Source organism: Morone saxatilis, unplaced genomic scaffold (genome assembly GCF_004916995.1).
Source record: "Morone saxatilis isolate NCDOM2014 unplaced genomic scaffold, NCSU_SB_2.0 Contig5, whole genome shotgun sequence".
In the NCBI taxonomy this organism is placed as follows: domain Eukaryota; kingdom Metazoa; phylum Chordata; class Actinopteri; family Moronidae; genus Morone; species Morone saxatilis.
Genome location: NW_023340095.1, coordinates 18,141,299 through 18,164,151, shown reverse-complemented (window position 1 = coordinate 18,164,151; position 22,853 = coordinate 18,141,299). Strand labels below are relative to the sequence as shown.

The 22,853-nt window shown below is 41.1% G+C and overlaps 1 protein-coding gene across 5 annotated transcripts in view; it reads left to right on the top strand.

Annotated features, from left to right (window-relative positions):
- LOC118339573 (target of Nesh-SH3) overlaps window positions 1–22,315 on the top strand; it is a 29,769-nt gene extending 7,454 nt beyond the window's left edge. The window contains exons 2-23 of one of the 5 annotated variants that reach the window (XM_035677281.1): window positions 252–431; window positions 604–672; window positions 792–924; window positions 2,265–2,452; window positions 3,228–3,271; window positions 4,002–4,050; window positions 4,935–5,000; window positions 5,208–5,285; window positions 7,533–9,113; window positions 9,607–9,669; window positions 10,092–10,280; window positions 11,067–11,132; window positions 13,566–13,628; window positions 15,113–15,235; window positions 15,583–15,672; window positions 15,841–16,050; window positions 16,503–16,608; window positions 19,386–19,465; window positions 20,082–20,111; window positions 20,239–20,397; window positions 20,960–21,082; window positions 21,171–22,315. In XM_035677281.1, coding sequence (XP_035533174.1) covers window positions 252–431; window positions 604–672; window positions 792–924; window positions 2,265–2,452; window positions 3,228–3,271; window positions 4,002–4,050; window positions 4,935–5,000; window positions 5,208–5,285; window positions 7,533–9,113; window positions 9,607–9,669; window positions 10,092–10,280; window positions 11,067–11,132; window positions 13,566–13,628; window positions 15,113–15,235; window positions 15,583–15,672; window positions 15,841–16,050; window positions 16,503–16,608; window positions 19,386–19,465; window positions 20,082–20,111; window positions 20,239–20,397; window positions 20,960–21,082; window positions 21,171–21,286 — 3,806 coding nt within the window. In that variant the 3' untranslated portion in view covers window positions 21,287–22,315. Of the gene's footprint in view, window positions 1–251; window positions 432–603; window positions 673–791; window positions 925–2,264; window positions 2,453–3,227; window positions 3,272–4,001; window positions 4,051–4,934; window positions 5,001–5,207; window positions 5,286–7,532; window positions 9,114–9,606; window positions 9,685–10,091; window positions 10,281–11,066; window positions 11,133–13,565; window positions 13,629–15,112; window positions 15,236–15,582; window positions 15,673–15,840; window positions 16,051–16,502; window positions 16,609–19,385; window positions 19,466–20,081; window positions 20,112–20,238; window positions 20,398–20,959; window positions 21,083–21,170 lie in introns of all 5 variants that reach the window. The other 4 variants (XM_035677280.1, XM_035677282.1, XM_035677283.1 and 1 more) reach the window with 4 other exon arrangements.
- The last annotated feature ends 538 nt before the right edge of the window (window positions 22,316–22,853 follow it).

Below are 22,853 nucleotides of genomic sequence, written 5' to 3'. Positions count from 1 at the left end.
CTTGCATTAAAAATCTATCTATGTGGTGCAATTAGAAACTCTGAGGCTCCTTTTATCAAGCATTTGCCATGATGAAGGTCTATGATGACCCAAAGCTTGGTTTTATCTTTAAATACTGGCATTAGACTACAGAACCTCCTTTTCTCCATACTCATACCCATACCACGAATGTGGTGACATTCTTAACACCAGCAAGACAGAAAATACTTGAATGTTTAACGTAACAGTTGTGTTCTCTCCTGCCTCCCCAGTGAGACGTCAAAACATGAAAGTCCGTATCAACGCCACAGGAGACACCATCGTGATGAAGTTTGTGCGTCCCAATGCTGACACCAAGCTTGAGGGCTACATCCTGGGCTACGGCAGCAGCATGTTCTCCAAACAGTTCATTCAGCTGCCTGAGAACGGACAGCCGTATGAAACTGAGTTTGGTAAGAAAGGCTGTTGATATCTCTGTTTGTTCCACTGAGAGACGAGGAACCGACTGCTATGATGGTGGACATGGAAATTTGAGCTTCTTAGTCATGGCTAAAAGAGAGAGATCTTTATGTTTGTCAGCTTAGAGGATCTTTAACCTCCACTTTGTTCTTCTTCTGTGTTTAGATGCGGAGCCAAAATACCTTATTGCTGTCCAACCCATCCCTACCAATGAGGTGAAAAAGCAGTGTACAGGTAAAAAAAAAAATTTACCATCAAGGTGACATTGTTAAAGTAGCATCCAGACATGAAACACAAGCACTTGTCCATCAAGGTGGACATGGAGATGAAAGTAAAATGTTCATTTGTCTTAGGTAAAGTGGAACTGGAGAAGCCTCTACACTTGGTCATTGGGTCAGTAACGCCCACTTCAGTCCTCTTGTCCTGGGGGACCCTGCTGAAAACCCCCTATGAAGGCAACGTCATGAATGACTGTCTGGAGGATGGGTGAGCTTACACACTAAAACACACACATAGCTGTTCTTTCTACCTGATTGTCATGAGTGGGTTTCTTTAAGACTGACACTGTGCGATACCCCCAACACTCTTGTCCACACTATGGATTTTGTGATAATGGTTTGGGGGATTTAAACAAGAAGTACAATGTTGTAATTGGTTCAGTTATTTAGCCGGCACTATTAAAAGTCTGCTGAATTAGCTATTAGCAGTTCCTGTTTGCAATATGAGCTGATACAAAGACTGTACTAAAGTTAGTAGCTCAGGAGTTATTTATGACTTGGTTGGTTGTTTCTGTGGCTTTCACTGTCTTTTAATAAGCTTTTAACGGGGAACTAGGATGCTATGAACCACAGCTGAGCTGACTGCGGGGCTCTCAGTCACTAGTGAGGAGCTCCACTGCTATATCCATAGTCACTCACTTGATCCGTGCAGTGACAATGTCAGTTTAGTTTGAAAATTTGTTGATGAAGTTTGTGCAAACACATTCTGAACGGCTCCACTCCCACAGACCAAAGACAACTGGTATACAGATGCACAGGTGTACTGGAAAAAGATATTTCCATTTGCAGCTTTTTCATTTCATGTACGCTAGCTGTATTGTAGTTCTGGTAAGCATAGAAACAGATGGTGGAAGGTTAAGTCACTCGAACTCTCTCTCGCACACACACATGGTATCTGGTATAACTGCATAAACAGTAAATTATTCCCTGAGGTGTCTCACGTTACCGAGTAGTGGATCCAGGACAGCCTGTGTGTGCACACAGGTGTTTAGGAGAGGAGTCCACCCACACAATGTACGTGACACAGTTTTCCAAACCTAAAAAGCCATTTTGGAAGCATTTGATAAAAAAGTCCTACTCTGCCTTTTGGACCAAATCTTCTTCTTGGTTTTATGTCTAACATTAGTTTCATATGTATTTTCTGAATGAAGGAATAAAGGCATGAATCTGCCCTTTTGTGGGAAGAGTAGATTTCTGTCACAGCATCAAAACATGGTGTCCTGACTGTGGAGTTCAAGCATACAAGAGACATTTTTACATAAAGTGCACACATTATTCTCAAAAACAGCGACATTTTCAGCATTGTTGGAATAACTATTAAATACTGAATAAGACAAGACAATAGGATTTTAAAGTGTAAAAAGAAATAAAAGCTAAAAAGCAGCCTCTTGAATGAGTGACAAAATGTCTTGAAGACAAAAACAGAAGCACTGTCAGCTAGAAACTACTACTTCTAGATATTTTATCATCTGGATGTTCTGAGTTTCTGTTTTGAATTTGACAAACGATTTACTCTTCATGTTCTGTTTTACTTTGTCTTTGGCTCAGACACTACACGGTGCGTTATCGTGAGAAGAACAGGAAGTGGAACTACCAGACCTGCCCAACCAGTGACACAGTCATTGACAATCTGAGGCCCAACACAGTTTATGAGTTTGGTGTCCAGCCCAGCTCTAAGGATGGCACTGGAGTGTGGAGCAAGCCGGTCATCCACAACATCAGCACAGGCGTAGAGGGTATGTTTGATGTCAGTTTTTCCACATGATCCCTCTCACCCAAGCTGACACAGTACTCTCGCTATGGCTGTTACAAAAACACAAAAAAGTATCTTTAATGTTAATCAGATTCAACAAAGATCCATGCTATGTTAGTTATGTGTGGACATAAACGTGGGGCCAGAAATTGAGTTTCATGAGACATAGAGTATTATGTTTAAATATGTAGCTCCATAGAGGAAAGATGCCAGATGCTTCCTGTTGGCAATAATAAGACGTCAGTGTAGCTCTGGCCTTCAGTATAAGTGGAGATCTTTTTTATAGTTTTTAAATAGCTGTCAAGTACTTTAATTTAATATTAGAGAGAATAAGTCTGAAGGCTGATCACCATGATTTCTTGTTATCTGTGGACAAAATTAGTTTTATATTTAACATTTTACTTAGAAACCTCCCTGCTTTGATGTTAATGTTGCAGACGTGAAGTATTACTTCATGTTGTTTCAGTTTTTCCAGTCTCGATAGTCTGAAAACTTCTGCATGATTTGTTTTTTGTGTATAAATCTGTTTGGTTAGTCACTTAGAGAATAGCTCATTGGCTAATTTAGCTACATAATGGACGATGCTGAATGTACACCATTTAAGTAGAAGTGACATCACATAAATACACTGTATCATATAAACCCTTTCCAACCAGTGTTACTGAATCAAAAATGTGGTTTTATTTAGTTCCCTCACATTTTATTAGTTCCACTGCACTGATTTCTGTACTGATTCTTATCTTGTGTCATATTTCTAGAGAAGGCCATCAGGAAAATCTTTAAACATCCTGTCAGCCCTGTGGTATGTATTGGACACACTTTATAATCCCTTATACATTTAAGTATTATTGTATTAATATGTGGATAGAGGCGCCAATAGTTGTACAATATGCTAAATGAAATAGGTGTCACAAACTAGTGAGCACACTGAGAGTGCACAGGTACATTTCCTCTCCTCAAAATGAATATTTTGGGAACATGGTGTATATTTGGAAAAGCCAATATTCTTCAGAGCCTGTGTTGTGCACACTTTAGTGAGCTTATGCTATTCTCAGGGTTGTTTGCCTCATTAATTTTCCATCCAACTGCCGAATGGAAACAGCACCAGTGCAGCCAGGACCGGCCCAGCCAAGAGCGCAGTCTGTAGCTAGCTAACTTCTGGAGTGGAACAAAAGAGAGAAAAAGAAGGAGATGAGAAGGAAGGACAGAAGAGGAAGGATAATGGCATGGAAATTAGTTGAGAGGAGAAAGGTGGCACTGATTTAGGAGAATGCAAGGCTTATGTGTCACGTGCTCCTGGCTCTGTACTCGTAAAACATCACAGCTGTTGCAAATCAGCCATGACACTTGCCCTTCCAGAGGGAAACTTCAAATAACAAGCTTCTCACCAGGGACTTAACCAATTCAACATGGAGTAGGGCCTAAGAGTTCTGAAACACAGAGAAAGAGATGCCAATATCAATACTTTGACTTGTTGTGATCATTACAGAGAATAATTCTTCCCCTTGTCCTTTTTGTTTTTCACCCTTTAGAAACCTTTAACACCAGGTCCACACTCCTTCCCCTTTGCTCCTCGTCATGGTAAGCCAATAGAGACATGTTGCTTTTGGTCAAACCCACTGAACCCTTTTTTAAAACAGCAGCAGAATTTTCATATCATCCTATGATTTATCGCTGCTCAGAAATGTCTGTTTCAGCCCTTCTCACTGATCCCTGCTTTGAGACTCAGCACTGGAATAATTTTAACTAGAATGTTGATTTATTGTTTTGCAGACACAACCTCATCATATCCTGTCTAACTTCTTTAAAATTCACAATTTTCATTTTGCTGGATTATTGCTGACGCCATGTACAGTAAAACTGTTTTGAAACTGTGATGACGGGTTTAGCGCAAAATATTATGTTCCAGAAGTCAATAGCTGAAATAACTATGTGTAATTTGAGGGTCATTTGTAGGGATGAACCCAGCAGGCGGCTGTTTTCAGCCAAAAACCCTGTGTACACTACTTGTCCTGCACCAAAAAGACTGACAGACAGTAAACACAGCGAAGCATTTAGCTAAAATAAAGAGCTAAATATTTCCATCAGGAGTGGGTGAAGCCCAAAAACAGAGAATGAACATTACTGGATTTATATTCTCCAGGCGACCAGAAACACAGGCTCTTCACCCTATCAACTTAAATTGTAATAATATGTCAGTGTTGTGTTTACAGGTTGTTTCCACTGCCCCCATGTGGCAAAAGTAATTAAGATGCCAGGTTTAGATATTGTAGGAATAAGCAATTGTTAAATACTGACATTGAACATTTTGCTGATGGGTTTAAGACAAAAATATAATGCAGGGGACATTATTTCCTCCAAAACACAATTTGCTGTTGGGATGAACATCATTTCTTTACATAATTCTTTTTTTCAGGAAGGCATCTTACTTGTGACTTAAATCTCTCCTCCCTTGTCCTTGTCAGTTCACCCTAACAGGACCCAGGGCAGACCGCCCCTCTCCCGGAACATAGCCACAAAGACAACTCTTGGTAATGACTTTTCTGACCTAAAACTAAGTCCAGAGGTCAGAAAAAACTCTTGATCTGACATCTGACCATTTGACCTGACATCTCTGTCACAATCCTGCAAATCTTAGCTCCTTGTTTACTGTACATACGCCAGTCTTTTGTACATTATGCAGGACATACAGTAATAACTTTTCTCCCAGGTCTACTAACATACACTATATTTCTCAGCTTCAACCACAACTACTAGACAGGAATCTCTGTCGACCCCTGGACCCACACTGCCTGTGGTCACCAAACAGCCAATCGGTAAACAGTGAATCATGGTTCTTTTTAAAAAGCTTCATGGCTCTCATTCTAGCTGTGTGTAGTCATAGACTTGGCAGAGGGTAATTAAGAGGCTGTCAGTGCTTTACAGTGTCCTTTATAATTAGCTGCATGAGCAAGAGTGGCATGCTCTGAGAGTACAGTAGATGGACCATCCCTGTGGGAACCGATGGTGTCAGCTGGGCTGTAATGAGGGTAAGGTAGGTGACCTTGGCTGCATGGCATTTGAGCAAAACCACGAAGCTTGCAGGGATTTTTTTTTATGGAGACTGATTTGCAAGATATAATTTAAATATAATATAATATACACAATTTGATCACAGGTCATGACTCGAATTGAAAATTAGTTGGTCACCAGTCGAAAGAGCTGTAGAGGACTGTTCCCAGTCCTTGAGAAAAATGGGACTTTTGTCCAGCACTGAGAACCTTGTTAGGTGCCACTCAGTCATTTCAGGTCAGTCATATCTCAAATATACAGACAGTATTTTTCTCACCTGTCTGTCATTTGTAAATCCATTATTACCAACTTGATCTTGCATCAGTCCATGCCACTATATAAGATAATATATTGTGCAATTTAACTACTCAGGTTTTTCTTTCAATATTTACAGTATGATTATTCATCACCATTACTGCTAATTACAGACTTGAGGCTTTTATTTTCAATGCAGCGCAGGCGATGGCGATGGCGATGGTGTGAAGTCTGCATGACAGAACTGCATGCACCAGACATTCCTCTCTCCAGCAGGAACTTGAGCAGACTATTTTAAATCAACTTCTTTTCTTGTACTTGTATTACCCTGTCCTTCTGTGGCCCTCCCCTTTTCCAACATTTATCTTTTATTATATTTGCAAGTGACCTTAATTCTTATTAACTAAAGATAGAGTTTTGGTCATACAAATGTCCCAATTCAGGGCCTGGATACATCTGAATATGACCAGATGGATGTTCAATTTCAAAGGCTCCTTCAAATGCAGCCTGGATTTGAAGGATACAACTGTTACAACAGTTGATACATACAGGTGATCCTTGTCAACTCGTTATGTCAGAAAATATCATAGGGCCATATATTTGCCAGGCATTTAAATTCAGGTAGCTATCAATCACTGCTTAAAGTGTTATATATACAGCTTTGCTAGTTGTCCATCATGTGTTGGAGTGAAAACTGAAACCCATTTACTATTTTGTGGTTCTTTGTTGAGCATTTGAAGACAGCTTTGTAGTGATGAACTTTCCAGGGGAAATTCAGATGGCAGAAGTAGTTCAGGTAAACAGGGGCATTTTTAAAAAATAATAACATAAGATGAGAATAGAAATAAAGATAGAAACTACCCAAGGGCAATTCAATTTAAAAAAAATATAGTGGTACCACATAGTGGCGTGATGTATGAATGAAAATGTGAATACACCATAGTTTTGGTGTCATTTGGGGAAGAGACTCAGTCTGGCCCTCAGGTTTTCTGAAGAAATAATAATCATTAAATAATCATTTGGCCATATTCTTGCTTGTTTATTTCTACTACTCTAACTCCAAAAAACTGCAACATTTTAAACATTACAAGGCCATAAAGTTCAGTAGACATACTAAAGGCCTGAAAGGTCGTATTTACATTGCCTTCCTTTTGTTATGTTTTTTTTTTGCTCTCTGTTTCTTATTTTCTGACTTCTCTCTTTTTCTTACTCTCTTTCACTGAAGTGAACATCTGATCAGATTGAACAATCAATTTAGAATGGTCCATCAAAATCACACCGCAAGCAATCAATCAGAAACTATTAAACCCTCATGTGTCATGGCCTCTTAGAGGCACGGCCAATGGATTTGGATGGCCGTCGCTCACAGACATCCTGGCCTTAGTAGCTGAATCTGTCTGTAGTAACACGGCTGTTACATTGCAAATACCTCCATATGGTCAGTCTGCCTTTGAAATTAGACCCCCTCTATCAGATTAGTGCCAGGTAGAAGTTATTGTGTAACCTGTGCTTCAGTCCAGGATAAGCTCTGTGAGTTCTCAGGCCAGTAGCTGTTGGCGCTTCTACTGATCTAAATTTCAGCTGTTCCATAACTGCCTTTGTGTTTTGCTTTCCTAATTTTCTAGAAAATAAAATAACGTTTGTTTTATTTTATTTAGTAAAATAATCTTTCCTACAGAATATTATATTTGAAATTATATTTTACAGCACAGCATTGTGGCTTCATGGCCATATTTTCTCTCTCTCACACAACCCAGGAGGAGTAAACCTCTCCAGATCTGTCTTGCCTCCTTCCCGGGAGGTCCTGTTAGCTCCCAAGCTCCGTCCTCCACTACACATTACAGCCACCATGGCGTCTGTGCAAGTCCCCCAGACAAATATGGAGAAGCTTGGAGGGCATCCTCTAAGGAAACAACAAAAAATACCCCAGTCCCAACCTCAACCAAAACCCCTGCTCCGGCCGCACTATCGACCACAACCAAAAACCCAAACCAATAAACCTGAACTAAAGCCCAAGGCAAAGGCAAAGGCAAAGGCAAAGGCTCAGCCTCAACCACAACCTCAACCAAAACCCTTTTTCCAACCTGAACCACCACCACAACCAACATCCCAGCCCAAACACCAGACCCAACCAACTTCCCAGCCCATACCCATGACCCAACCTCAACCCCAACCTCAACCAACATCCCAACCCATACCCAGGACCCAACCTCAAACCCAACCTCAACCAACATCCCAGCCCATACCCAGGACCCAACCTCAACCCCAATCATCATACCAGCCCATACTCCAGACCCAACCCCCACCACACTCAACATCCCAGCCAAAACTCCAGACCCAACCACAACCCCAACCCCAACCATCATCCCAGCTCATGACCCAGAAGCAACTGCAACCCCAGCCCCAACCAACATCCCAACCCATACTCCAGCCCAAACCTCAGTTACAACCTTGGCCAAAGCCTCAGGCCCAACCACAGTCTCAAACTACAACCCAGCTCCAGGCTGAACCACAACCTCTACCAACACTCCAGCCCAAACACCAGGCCCAACCTCAAAGACAACTGCATCTAAAGACCCAGACCCAGCATCAAATTCGGCCAGATCCCCAGCCCACACCTGTGGCACATCGTCAAACACCTCAACCAATACTCCAGCCCAAACACCAGACCCAACCTCAAATACAACTGCATCTAAAGACCCAGACCCAGCATCAAATTCAACCAGATCCTAAACCCACACCTGTGGCACATCGCCAAACACCTCAACCAACACTCAAGCATATACCTCAGACACAACAAACACTACCAAAGATTTACATCCAGCCCAAGCCCCAGCCTCAACCACAATCTACAACTCAACCACAAACCCAAACACAACCTCAACTAAAAATTAAACCAGAGCCTCAACTAACCACCAAACAGCAGTATACGGTCCAACCAACACCTAAACCAAAGATACATTTTTTCAAGCCAAAAACACAACCTCAACCCAAGAGCCAACCCAATCCCAAAGCAAGGCCTCAACCAAATAGCCAACCCAAGCCCCAACAACCACCTCAATCAAAAAAGCAGCCAAAGCCTCAACAAAAAAAGCAACTAAATCCCCAACCAAGAGACAAACAACAACCTCACCAAAAGATTCAGCCATGGCCCCAATCTCAACCTTCAACTAAGTCCCAACCTGAAACTCATTCTCAACCCATTGCTCTACCACAACCTACAACAAAGACCAAGACCCAGTCCCAACTTGAACCTCTACCCAAGCCCCACCCTGCATCTAAGACCAGGACCTACTCTGATCCTACCAAGGTCACCCCAAGGCAGGCTGTCCCTACGGGTAAAGACCCTACTTTTTGCCATCAGCAATCGACACAATCAAGTATTAAGACCATATCTAAAGTTACATTTTAAATGGGGCATATTCACTGAAAGTTTGGTTGTATTGTTAATTAAGGAAAACTTGTCAAAAAAGATATTATTAGAATTTTCAGGTAATCTCAATGCGTTTCCGAAAATCTATCCTTGCAATAGATTTTGTATTTAGAAACCCCTCCAAGCCACGATTAAATGTTTTCAATTGGTAAAGAGTTCATAGACACATGCCATCTAAATTGGTCTTCCAGTCAAATTTCTGCATTGTCTGACTACATGTACGAGTTTCACTCTTCATGGATATCATGATCACAACATTTACTCTTAAGAGGTGCAGTGATTTAAAAACGACAGTTATGTGCTTTAACAGATAAGGGTAGGATATGCCCCATTTAAAAGTCAAAAATATATTGATATACATATTATCTTAGATAAATAGTGAGTTTTCTTTCATACAGCTCCTAGTCGACCAGAAGAGGGCAAGCCTCTACCAAGACCTGCCCTGGCTACAGAGAATGCTGGTAGTTACAATCAGGGTAAACACCATGACAAGTTTGTCCCATCACCATCTTTGCTTTTGTCAAGTCACGTGGAACCCAGTGCTTTCAATTGTACTTCAAACCATTGGATGATGTCACTGCTTCCCCATCTCCATCTCCATTCTACCACCCTACACCACTCCACCCCACTTCATCATTATCCCTGCCTCCATGTGTGCCTCCATTTTCAGCACAGCACAGTCACCTCACCCTTGCCCACTCACAACCAGAGCAGTCTGGATAGCTTTCGATCTCATGTATGCCTCTCTCTCATTTCATTCATTGTCCACTCTTCTATATTCTTTTTCACTGATGTGCTCTATCATTTATTCCATCTAGGTAAAGCAGTCAAGCTCCAAAGTGGATCATCCTTAACCTCCCCAATTGCCTTTCTGCTTATCTAGGTACTGGCATCATCAGATCATCCATTGCTGAAGTTCCTCGTTCTCCCATTAGCTCATCAGTTCCTTCAGGAGGAAGAAACACCACGCTGTCTCGCAGCCGGGTTCCTCCTCATTCCACTCATAATAGGGTCCGACAAATTTCTCCATCCAAGACGTTCACCAACTCTCACAGCTCCAGCACACCTGGGGGTAATGGAGTACTCATATCCCTTCTTCTCTTTTTCTCTTCCCAAGTAGCTACCTCAGGTTATCTTCTCCTGTCAACACTCTCTCACGCTCTCATCTGCAGCTGTGCATCTACAGAAGAAGACAAACAACTTGCGGCTCTTGATTTAGCACATGATCTGTTTGAATGCATACAATTGACATTTGGATGCTTGTGCATTTCTCTTTCTCTCGCTCAATCTTCTGCTTCACCTCCTCTCCTCCACACTCTGCCACATGTGCTTGGTGTGTATTTCACAGCTTTACCACGAGCAGCAGTGGCGTCTCTGGGGTCAGAATCGTTAACATGATTTACGGTCCCTCTTGCTGGCCGGATGGGAAGTCTGGCCACAGCACTGGCCAGGACACACCACATTTTACACCAACTATGCCAAGCCAAGCACTGTGTAGACAGTACAGCCGCCACAGCCAATCTCTCTTTTTCTTTCTCTTTCTCTCTCAAACACACCCGCACACTCCCCAAAGAGTTACAGAAGAAGAGAGAGAGTGAGAAATGTCAAACGATATAATTTATTTAAGTTATCAATTTGTATCCAGAACATCTGTAAAACCAGGTTGAAAACACAAACAAGTCTCTAACCATAACTGTATTGTCACTGACGTTCTACAGCAAGAAAAGTAAGAAAATAGACAGTGAGAAAGAAAGACAAACAGCATTTTTTCTTTCCGACCTTCTTCTTATTTGGGATTGCTGTGATTGCCACAGTAACACAAAACATTTTATAACAGACCTTTTTCTCCCTCCAACAGCCGATCGGGCGCATCATAGGGGCATTGCTCTTCCTAAACCTGTGGTGTGGTCCAAAGAGAAACCTGGTAAAGACAAACCAAGATAATTGCCTTTCAGCGTTCCTCACTCACTAACCAAAGAGCCACTGTTATGTCCCGTCCCACATAGTCACACTGATCTGTGCTGTTGTCACAATCCTCTAATGCTTTGTGATTTACAAATTGTCTGTCAGTGTGATGTTTTGTGTCTGGTCGTGGTCTGTGTTGTCCAGTATAGTCCTAGTAGCATATACTTGACTGAGACTGAAGCCATATATAATTCTAATTTTGGGATATACCTGTCCTGTCCACATTATTTAGTCTACCGCACATATGGACCTGTAATCAGGAACTGGTTTGAATTAGTCTGAAGATAGCTTTAGCCTGCTTGTTGTGAAAGGTGAATGTGGTTTACCCTTCTTTGGTCAGTCACATTTTTTTCATTCTGCCAGGCAGGCTCAGTTAATTGGAGTAATTGAATCCATCTCCCAACAAACCACGTCTGGACCACATGTATTAATGATGACGCTCCACTCACTCCTTGTTGTTTAGAGTTGTTAAAAGAGGTTGTGCTTCAGTCCCATGTCACAGCTGGTGTGTGTTATTTCTGGAAACTTTGACGGTTTCAGAGGTCTTCAAGGAGTCACAAGGCTCTCTGGAAGCAGCTCTACAGAAAAGAATAGTCATTTTGTCTGCCACCCTGCACACATACCAAAGCACAAAGCACCACAGTTCACCTTCCTGCCCCTATAAAGTAAATGACATGCATACAACAACCCAGTGATGTGAGACCCTGGTATGTATTTCAGTAGGAATATTTTTCTGGACTGAATGTGTGTCTTCGTGTTTCGATTGCAAGTATTTTTACGTTCTTGTCTTGAAGAGGAAGTTATCTGACAGGAACCAGCACTCACACCACTGCTGCTGTTTTACATCACATATCTGAGGGGTTTAGCAGATCAGGGACTCGACCTTCTGGTTGAGGGGTTTATTGTACAACAGCAAACCAAATGCACCCACTATAGAAACCGTCTTGACCTGATGATATTTTATACATTGTAGACATATTGTTTACGTGTATATTGTTGATATTACTATTATCTTATCACATTACATCATGATGACTTATTCTCAGTTCCTGCCCAGTTAATCATGACATCATTCTCTTGAGCTGTCAGTCCTTCATTTCACGTAACTATGTCTTTTGTGTTTGTATATCTTGAGACTGGCATTTAAATTACTGCATTATCATATCATGTGTGTTTGTGTATGAACATATGTTTGCCATTAGCTGTCAGTTATACCATGTGTGAGTCAGAGGCACTCCTAGGAAGTATTCTCAGGATTAATCAGTGAGACTTGTTGGCAGATGTTGGTTTAGTTTGTCTTGATAGCTTCAACTCCTTTCTCTTGGGAGTAAATTCCAGATATCACTGATTTATGTTGACCAGGAGAAAGTCAGCTCCAAAGAGGAAACAAATCCAAGACAAATGTTTTTGGAAAATTACAGAATCTTGTTGACAGAATGACCATTAATGAATCCCAGAGATAAGTAAATGACAAATGATGAAGGTAGTGGATGCTCTGGAAATGAGTCACAAGAATCAAAATGGATTACCCCTAAGCAACTCAAGATATGAAACGTGTAAAGGAAACTTGATGTGTCAAGCTTCTCCACCTCCTCTAAGATATCACAACAAAAGATTCAGGAAGACTGTTTTAACAGTATTTATTTAAGGCAGAACCCCTGAGATTAAGAAGTTGAGGTGTTTTCATTAAAAAGCTTTGCTCCTCCTTGTGATTACTTACCCAGTCCACTAAAGCAAATTAATTCCTTGTGTTCATTAAAGCAGTTTATAGTGAAACTGATCTGGTCTTCGTCTGACAGCTTGGCTTGATCTTTATTTTATTGTTTTCTCTGTGGTGCAGGAATTTTGTGGAAAATTTGGTGGTCAATCTGCATCATATCCAAAATAATTTTTCATAGAAGGGAGTTAGAACCATACTAAATAAAGTTATTGGACCTGCTACCTTTTCTGTTTAGGATTCACTAAGGATTCTTAAATTCCTCAGTTATTCTTCTGGGGCTTTAGGGTGAGTCTTTAAAGCACTGGTTTATAGTTTCATGGTTATTAAACTCTGACATGGTTTATATTAGTCATAGACCATGGCAATGCTCTGTGGCAGCACTTCACAAAGTGACATTTCAGCATTTCACATACAATCTGCTTGGCTTTTATGTGCTTTATTGTTGCTTGTATTATGCCTTTGTTTGTGTGCTCATTTTTTAGTACACAGTATTATTGTGGTCTTCTGTCCTGCTAAATATGTCCCTTTTTGACAGTCTTTCATCATTATTGCACTATTAAAATAACCAAAAACAGTTGTTTTTTGTATCTCTCCTTCAGTGCCGACCACCTGTTCTGTTTCAATGTGATTCTTATTCTGAAATGGACTCTTGTTTCCCACAATTCCCTGCAGTTCTGCGTCCCCCTATTCCTGTCAACAAGAAACCCAACCTGGTGGGGAAACCTAGTGACCATGGTGAGGGCAATTGTGATGCCTGTACTTACCACACTAAACACTACTGCACCTTTACTTTACACACAACAGTAGGTCTAGGGAAGGCTTGACTTAAGCTGCTTCTTTAACCGGTGGTTCTCAAGAACCAAGTTCGCAGAAAATAATTATCCCACCCCTCTGTTAACCAATTCATTTTTATCAACCATTGACCATATTATTGTTATATACCACACAAGCCAAGTTGTTGTTTTATTGAAATAATATCGAGGAACATCAAGAATTTTGATCTGTTAAAAATGCAAGTCATAGTATAGTTTGATTTTTATTTTAACTTTTTGCAGAGAGTTAGATGCGAAGATTGATACACTCTCATGTCTGTCTTACGTATGGTCAATATGACGCTAAAGCCAGGTACAGGTTAGCTTAGCTTAGCACAAAGACATGAAGCAGGGGCAAACAGCTGGCCTAGCTTTGTACGAAAGGTAACGTAACAAATTCTGCCAAGAAACAAGAGAAGAACCGAGGTTGAAGACCATGGTTTTTACACTTCCTTCATCTGGATTAAACAAGATATAAAATGTTACCTTTATAGTGCTGATTAGAATTAGATTTTGTTACCTTTGGACAGAGTTGGGCTAGCTGTTTCCAGTCTTTATCTAACCTAAGCTAGCTGCTGACTGTAGCTTCATAATTATTGCACAGACAGAGAGAGTGGTGTCAATCTCATTTAAGTTTCCCCCAAACTGTCAGAGTTTGAAGACACAAACGACACAAACCTTGTTTGCTATATTGACAGTGAATCTGAAACAAAACTAACTTCATTTGACACTTATTCAGTGAGAATGATATGCCCATATTGTATTTTGCATGCTGTTTTATTGTCTGAATGAAGCCTGCTGAGCTAAATCTCCATAGTCTTGCTTGCGTGAAAGCACACTTGTTTATTTATTAGTCCCATGAAGCGGAGTTATTCAACTCTAGTTCCACTACACATTTTTCCACAAGGTCAAGTAAGTCTTGGCTGCAGTGCCTCTACACCCTCCATTATAGTTTGAGAACCACTGTCTTATGTGACCAAAACAGCATTCACACATTATGACTCATTTCAGCAGTCTTGTTGCTAAGACTTCTTTTGTGGACTCACACTGTTCTCTCTGTCATTTGGTTCTATCTTTTTCCCTTCTCTCTGTTTCCACAATGCAGACAAAGCCAGCATTTGTGTGTGTGTGTGTGTGTGTGTGAGTAAGCGCATGGTTCTGAGCATCTGGGCATCTTTGGTCTCAGTAGATGTATTCTGGCAGACCTTTTTCCTCTTTTAAGAGCACAAGAGATATTACTGAACAAGCAAACTCTGATCTTTCAGCAGCCAGGAAAAGGCCACTGAGTTGCTCAGTGAGGATGGCCAGAGCAGATGGATCACAACTGTGTATGACTGTGAGTCAGATGATCAGGGTGAAGAACTGATCTCTTCTCCTCCTCCTCTTCCTCCTGCTCTCTGTCCTCAGATAAACCCATGGACCTGAAACAAGGAGACAAGGATTCCATCTTGAAGCCATTCCCTCAGGTCACAGCCAAGCCCAAGCAAGAACGCAGGCAGCAGACAACCACGTCCGCCCCGGCAGTAAACAGTACGAGTGACACAACTTTTCATGTATCTGAGGAGAGGAAGACCTCCATGAATGAGAGGATAATATGTGATTGTACATGCTTTGAGTCAATGCATGGAAGCGACAATTATCAGGTGATATTAGTGAGCCTGTTACATTTTGCAGGTGTGTATCGTAGTAAGATGGAGAAAAGAAAAGAAGAACACTTTCTAAGAGCCAGACAAAGAGCCCAGTGCATCCCAGAGCAGGTGCTGGCCTGGCTGGTTGTTGACCTGAGCCAGAGCTATAAAAACGAGGACAGAGAGAGCTGCCAGGGACTGCTGGCACTTCAAACTAACCCCAACTCCACTCTCCTGCTTCCTTTTCAGGCAGCCGTTTTGACATAAATGAAAACTCCTCCATATTCAGGCCCTTGCCTGCGTCAGAGGTAGACATCATGGGCAAGAAGCGCTTTGTAGGTAAGACTTCATCAAGCCCGATTTACATCTCCACTACAGGTTTAAAATTCTTCATCACTGAAATCATCAGCTCTCAGCAACACTACTCGATACTACTACATGAATAAATGAGAATGAAAAGGGTGGTGGGCATAATGGAATTACTGCTTTTATTGTGCCTGTGTACAGCTCCCCATGTCATCTACAAGACGGATAAGAAGCCAGATGAGCCGTGCTCTATCACCTCCTCCCTCTCTTACTTCCCTGATGAGGAGGGCAGCGATCAGAATGTCACTGGTCCTCCCCGAATACCTCCCTCCAACCTCACTGTGGTTACTGTGGAGGGCTGCCCGTCTTTCGTCATTCTAGACTGGCAGAAATCTGACAATGAAACCAGAGGTATGGTAAACGAAAAGGCTGACATTTTTAAAGAACTACTGATCTGTGATTTAAATTCAGTGAAGCTCTCAGCTTCTCAGGCCGCTGAGCCTTAGGGTTAGGCTTTGCGTCAGGGTGCTTGGACCCCGTTATACTTGCAAGTCTAGTTTTGCTTTGGGAAATTAGCTCTTCTGAGCCATACTTGATAAAGGCTTTTAAGTAGACCCCTCTAATTTGGGACAATTTACCTTCTGGAAAACAGCCAAAATTAATAAATGGCTTTTTAACAATTAGTAAAGCTAAAATATAACCCATGTATACCTTTATTAGATTACAGGTAGATCATATTTGGGTGCTTTGGAAGTCTTTCAATGTTACATCTTAATATCCTGCCTCAAGATTTCACTTATCTGCCATAAAAAGTTTAAATTTGTGTTATTTAAACTTCACTGATATTCTAACTCCTTTATCAGAGTATGAAGTTGTATCCAAAACTAAAGGACCACACGGAGAGGAAGTGTCCATACTGACAACCAACCAGACACACACAGCCGTGGAGAATCTCCAACCAGAGAGCAGGTTTGTGATATTATTGTTGGACAAATTATGTCATGGAAAAAAGCTGCCTTCAAATATTTTTCCTTTAGTCTTCCAGTTGGTCAGGTACTTTCACTGTGTATCATCAAGTCAAGTCAATTTTATTTATACAACCCAATATCACAAATCACAATCTGTACTCTACACCCTCTATCCTTTGAGGATCAAACAGACACAAACACACTGAGGGAAAGAGAGACAAGGACAACATGCACACAAGGGAGAGAGAGAGAGAGAGAGAGACGGAGAGACGAGAGGAGAGGCTGAATCCTCCTGGAGAACAAAGATCCAGATCCAAACATCTGGAATGAGGCATCGACAGCCAACAGAGAGAAAGAGAGAGAGAGAGAGAGAGAGAGGTCCTAGGACAGCAGATGGTCCAGCGCAGAGAAGCCAGAATGAAAAGTTAAGACGAGGAGAAACTTGGTAGGGAGAGAGACAAACAAACAGAGGATTATTAGTCTGATAGTCAGGCTAGTGGACTCCAAATCCTATAAACTATAACCCTAGCAGGCTCTATATTTACCTGCCAAGCTAGGGCCCTGACATATTCCTAGTCTATATTCCTAGATAAAGTAGCGGCACCTATTGCCATAGGGTGAACGCAGTCTGCTTTCAGCAGGTCTGGGTGGACCTAGAAAGAAGGCCAGCTATCCACAAAACCAAATCATCATACTTATGTTATTGGTGGATTTCTGCTCAAATTGTTCTGGTGACCATATAAAATGTGAGGTAGTTTTACTGTTCACAATTCCCTCATATTTGAACTCTCATAAGCATTCACACACGCAGGATATAATGGAATGAAAAAACGCATTCTTCTCCAGCAGCTTGTCTCCTTGCTTCTTCGGATTTCATTTTGAGTTGCTTGTCAAGCATGACGTAGTTGGTATAACTGTGGAATTGGGCCAGCAGAGCTCTGCGGCTGGTTGCAGACTATTTTTTGGTCTCTGGCTCTACTAACAGCATCACAGGATGTTGAGTGTTCAGCAGAACTGTATGGTAAGCGAGTGTCTATTTTCTTCCTCTTCCTCACAGCTTCACCTCTGGTTAAAGGGTAATTCTGGTATTTTTAAAACTGGGTTCTATGTTTACATATTTTGGGATCTAAATGAAGTTTTGGAATTGGTCCAGTATCTGGCAGTTGCAAAATGGACTACAATGATTGCAATGTAATCCTTGGGGGCAATTGTTCCTGTCAAGAGTACGTCCACTAACAGTGCTTGTTTTTACCCCTGACTGATTCAGATTGTTATTCCAAGTATGTGACAAACTTATGGAAAGTATCTTTACAGAGACAGACCTTTTTGTTAGAGTAAGAATACTTCCTGACTCACGTTTCCACCATTGTCTTCCTGCAACAACTCATCTCAAGATTTCAGACTTGTCCTTGACTTGAGCAAAAAACGTAGACTCTTATTCTTTAACAAAAAACTCTATGTAGGCACTTAATAATAATATGGAATAATAATAATCTGGACAAAAACAAGCACTTTTAGGGGACATACGTTTGACACTGCATCCAGTTTTAGGCTGATCTCCTGGACCAGTTACAAAACTTTTTGTACCTATTAGTCATTTAGACACCAAAATATGTAATAACAGGCTTAAAAATACCGGAATAACCTTTTAAGGGGGGTTACTTTGCTCATGAAAAAGGTCAACATGCTGTTCACTGACCCAGCTGTTAGCAGGTGTAGCAGGCACACATAAAGGAAGAGCTGAATCCTTTCCAGCAACCTCCATCAGGGAATCACATTTAAAATCAAGGAGAGTCATTTCTGGCAAACATTTGACATCCAGCCAACATACAAGAGCAACAGTGTCAATGGAGGCTAGAACATCAAGGTGACTTTGACAATTTGTCATGTTAATGTAAACCTTTGTCAAAAAGGAAGGTTTACATTATCATTTAACATTAACGTTTTTTACATAAACCTTTTGCTTGAAGGTTTCCGGTGGAGTTTTTAGTAGCATTATGCAGCACTTTTTCTATGAGTGAGTTGTGTTGTGCAAGCGTACGAGGATGGACTTAGTGCCGACGTGCACGCAGGTGTTGAATACATATTCCTGTCAATGGTGTCACACTATTCCACTGATCAACAGGTGAATACAAAGGCAGTGAAGACTAATTGCTAAAAAAAGCCCGCTGAAAATCGCATACATTGTGTTTGTAAGACCTCAAGGATACACACAGTGTGTCTTGGTGAGTAACACTCAAAGTAAACATTTATTTTGTTTGGGCGGAAATTTGCAGGGGCACCTTTAACAAATACTGTATGCTTGAACTAACTGGCTGATTACATTAGTACAGGCCACTGCAGAGTATTAAATGTCCCTGAAGAGCTATTAGTGTGCTTTGTTCGAAGGTATCACTTGTACTCTTTCAGCCCAGGCAGTGATTGTTTGGTTTTGCACACACAAAATGGCCAAAGCGACACAAAAGCTGAGGAAATCTGGGTGGAGAGGGTCACTGAGTTTTTAATTAGATCTTAGCATCTGGAGTCTCAGAACTCACCAGAACCCTCCTCTGGGCTGGGTTTGCTGGCCCAACTATTGCCAGGACATCTGAACGCAACACATGGAATAACCATTAGCCCTGTGTGCGAGTGTGTGCGTGTGTGTCTGTGTGTGTGAGACCAATTCTTAACCGTGAAGATATTATGCGTCCCAGTTCTGGAGTTCGAAGGAATTTAGACTGAAAACTCCTGAAAGTTTGAATTATGCCTTTTATTCCCTTTTTTTCTATTTTATTTCAGTTATGAATTCAAAGTTACACCAAAGAATGAGCTGGGAACAGGACCCTCCAGTGATCCTGTGACTTTTAGCACAGAATCAGGCAAGTTTTACAAACCATCTAATCCACTAAAGTCATACAAGAGGAAATTCCTGATAAACCCTTATGTGTTTGCTCTGATAGAAGAGGTTAATTAGTTGCATGTTGATGCCACTGTATACGTTGCTAACTATCAGGCAGTGATCAGCATTGCTTTGAATCTTAGAAGGTGGGCCATTAGGCAGTTGTTAGGCTAATAGTTTCAACATGGCACTGGGGTCTGACTAATTAAGCCTCAAGGGTCTTGTCAGCTCACCAGATGTCCTCTGAGGCTCATTTCTAACAGAGGCATATCATCCACCTGGTGATCAGAGCGCTCTGAACAAAGCTAAATCTGCACCAATCACAGGGCAGCTGAAGCACAGTCCTGAGTTGATCACATGTCTTTAAACTCACAATGACAACACTGAGGGGGGAATGCTTTGCTTAATTGGCCTCCTGCCCTTGTGCAATCAAAGTGCTGCCTGTTGGGGCTGAACATTGTAAATACTAGGCCAAATGGGCTCTGATACAAGTCTGGGTTTGTCTAGCACAATAATTCAAGATGTCTCATGCCTGTGTGTTGATCATAAGTTGTTTTGATGATGTTATTCATTGCAACTTTCTCTCACGTTTGTAGCGGATCCACGAGTGAGCGAAAATGTTTCAGGTGAATCTTTTTCTCTTCTTATCAATATGTTCTGGCAAAATTAATCAGAATGTTGAACTGTCACTAGTTTTGGATCTTGTTTATACAGATAACAAATAACAGATACATTTTACTGAATTCCTCACAGGCAAAGATGCCATCTGGACTCAGTTCCCGTTTAAATCCGACGCCTACTCTGAATGCAACGGAAAGCAATATGTGAAGAGAACTTGGTACCGAAAGTTTGTGGGCATCCAGCTCTGCAACTCCCTGAGATACAAGATCTACCTGAGTGACTCTCTCCATGGTAATTAAAGACTGAAACATTAGCTGCTTAGGGCCCCCAGGCACCAGCAGCAAATTACAAATCCGCTACATCTCCAAAAAGTCAGTTCTGTGAGAACGTCCTTGTTGTAGGATAACAGTGCATGTGTTTGCATTATTATTAGGGGTTCAAATTGGCCTCAATCCAGAGAGGAACATGCGATTCTTCAGTTATTTTGAAGGGTTTACGTAAGACCCCAAAAAATGGTTGGGATTGTTCAGGGTAACTCCATTAATGAATTTGCAGTTGTGTTGTCTTAATAATGTTAAATCTGAAGATTAGATTACTTTATAAATCCCCAGATGTTGATGATGATGTCAAAAACAAATATTCCAAAGGGGACATTCTTTCAGGAGCCTTCAAAACCCCTAAATGAAAACAATTGATTCAATACAATGGCTTAATAAATAAATAAAAAGTGCCAAATAAAAGATGCACCTGAAAAATGTACCAATAAAACTGGCAATAAATATGAAATGAAACATTGAAATTATGTCAAAAATACAAGCCAAATCTCAGAAAAACCCATCTGCCTCCTCTGTAGGGAAGTTCTACAACATCGGAGATCAGACGGGACACGGTGAGGACCATTGTCAGTTTGTGGACTCCTTCCTGGATGGACGGACCGGTAGCCAGATGATGGCTGACCAGCTTCCAAGCAGGCCAGGTATTCTGGTTAGCCATAACCATTAACATCATCATTTTAAGTCTTTAGTGATGTAGACTCTTATCCCTCCTCTGTGTCTTTGTACCAGGGTTTTATAGAGCAATGAGACAGCAGCCTGTCAGCTTTGGAGAGATTGGAGGGAAGTCACATGTTACTTATGTAGGCTGGTACGAGTGCGGCACACCCATTCCTGGGAAGTGGTAAGACTTCACGAGGCTGTCCAGGAAGGGTGACTTCCTCGGTGGAAGAAGAGGATGCCTGACTAGGCCTGAGGGGAGGAGGGCCTTTCTTTCATGTTACCATGGAGACTGTAGATGGGTCTGTCTGTTTGAACTCGACTCTCCCCCAGGCATGAACCTGTACAGGGCTATTAGGTGTCACCAACCTCTATTGCATTTGTAACATTGGTCTTAATTTCTGTATTTATCAAAAATGTCACGACAGACGAAAGAATGCAGGAGTTTGAGTGAACCAAAATGTTGAATATAAAGTAATCACAGAGAAAATGTTGGGAAGCTGGCTCCCAAAGTGTAATAACTTGTATGATATTATTTATCAAAGGAATTGTTACTGAATATTCTGTGTGTGCTCGGGCTTTTGAGATGAGAAAGTAAAAATTGTTCCCAATACTTGCATGTCATTGAGCACACATGCATTTGTGTAGAGAAAGGTGCCAATCATACTTTCATTGTGTACATTTGGACTATGTAAGATACACACAGACATGCGGAATTGACCTTCTGCTGGCCCTAATGGATTATTAGCAGTTGCAGTTTGCACATCATTAAACTTTTGTTCATATATGTATATGGTGTGAAATACAATTTGTATACCAGGGATCATATAGTTTGATATATTTCAGGTAAAAGATGAAACAGCTTTAGCCAAATTGTTGATCTATTGTAAGAAAACCAAGCTTGAGCCCAACGTTTCTATGGGCACACCTGGACACAAAAGATTTATGTATTTGTAATGCTTGTGCAGTCTTGTCCTGTATTTTATAAAAGAATAAAATATTAAAATTATAAATAAATAAACTGAGCTTCAAGGTGGAAATGACATAAGCAAATGACATAATTTATGTTGTTGTGTTCAAATTTACTACGTGTACATAAAGCTATTAATCATTGGAGAGACATTGCCAGGTTTTTTCCACGTCTGTCATGACTGCAGTTGTTTTTGATGCACCATGGATGTTTTCAGCAATAAATCTTGTTTTTATATTTACTGATATTCATTTCCATTTGACTTCAATGCCTCTCATATTAAAGGAAAATGTTGACGTTTTGGGAAAGCTTATGCACTTGTATGTCTGTTTGGAAAATATGAAGGTACTGCTAATTTAGCTTAGCACAAACACTAGAAACAGCTAGCCTGGCTCAGTCAGCAAAACCTAGCAACACATATCTTGTTTGTTTAATCCGCACAAAGAACAAATATAACATATTAATTGGTGTGCTACAGTGGTGCTGATTGGTGGATTTTGTTTCCTTTGGACAGAGCCAGGTCTGCTGTTTCCTCGTTTACAGTATTCATGCCAAGCTACGTTAGCTGGCGTAGCCTCATACTTCTCTCTGCAGGAAAGTTGAAAAATATTTCCCAAAAACGTTTGCTTTAGGTTTTATGATGCATAATCACTGGCCGGATGTTTTTGTGCTTAAACTCCCCTTCCAATCAAAATATGTTTTGCTTCTCGTTCCTACAGTTGGATGTCTGAGCTTCACTGTGCAGAATGATGTATGTGCAGTTTGACAGTAGAAGGATGTTTTCA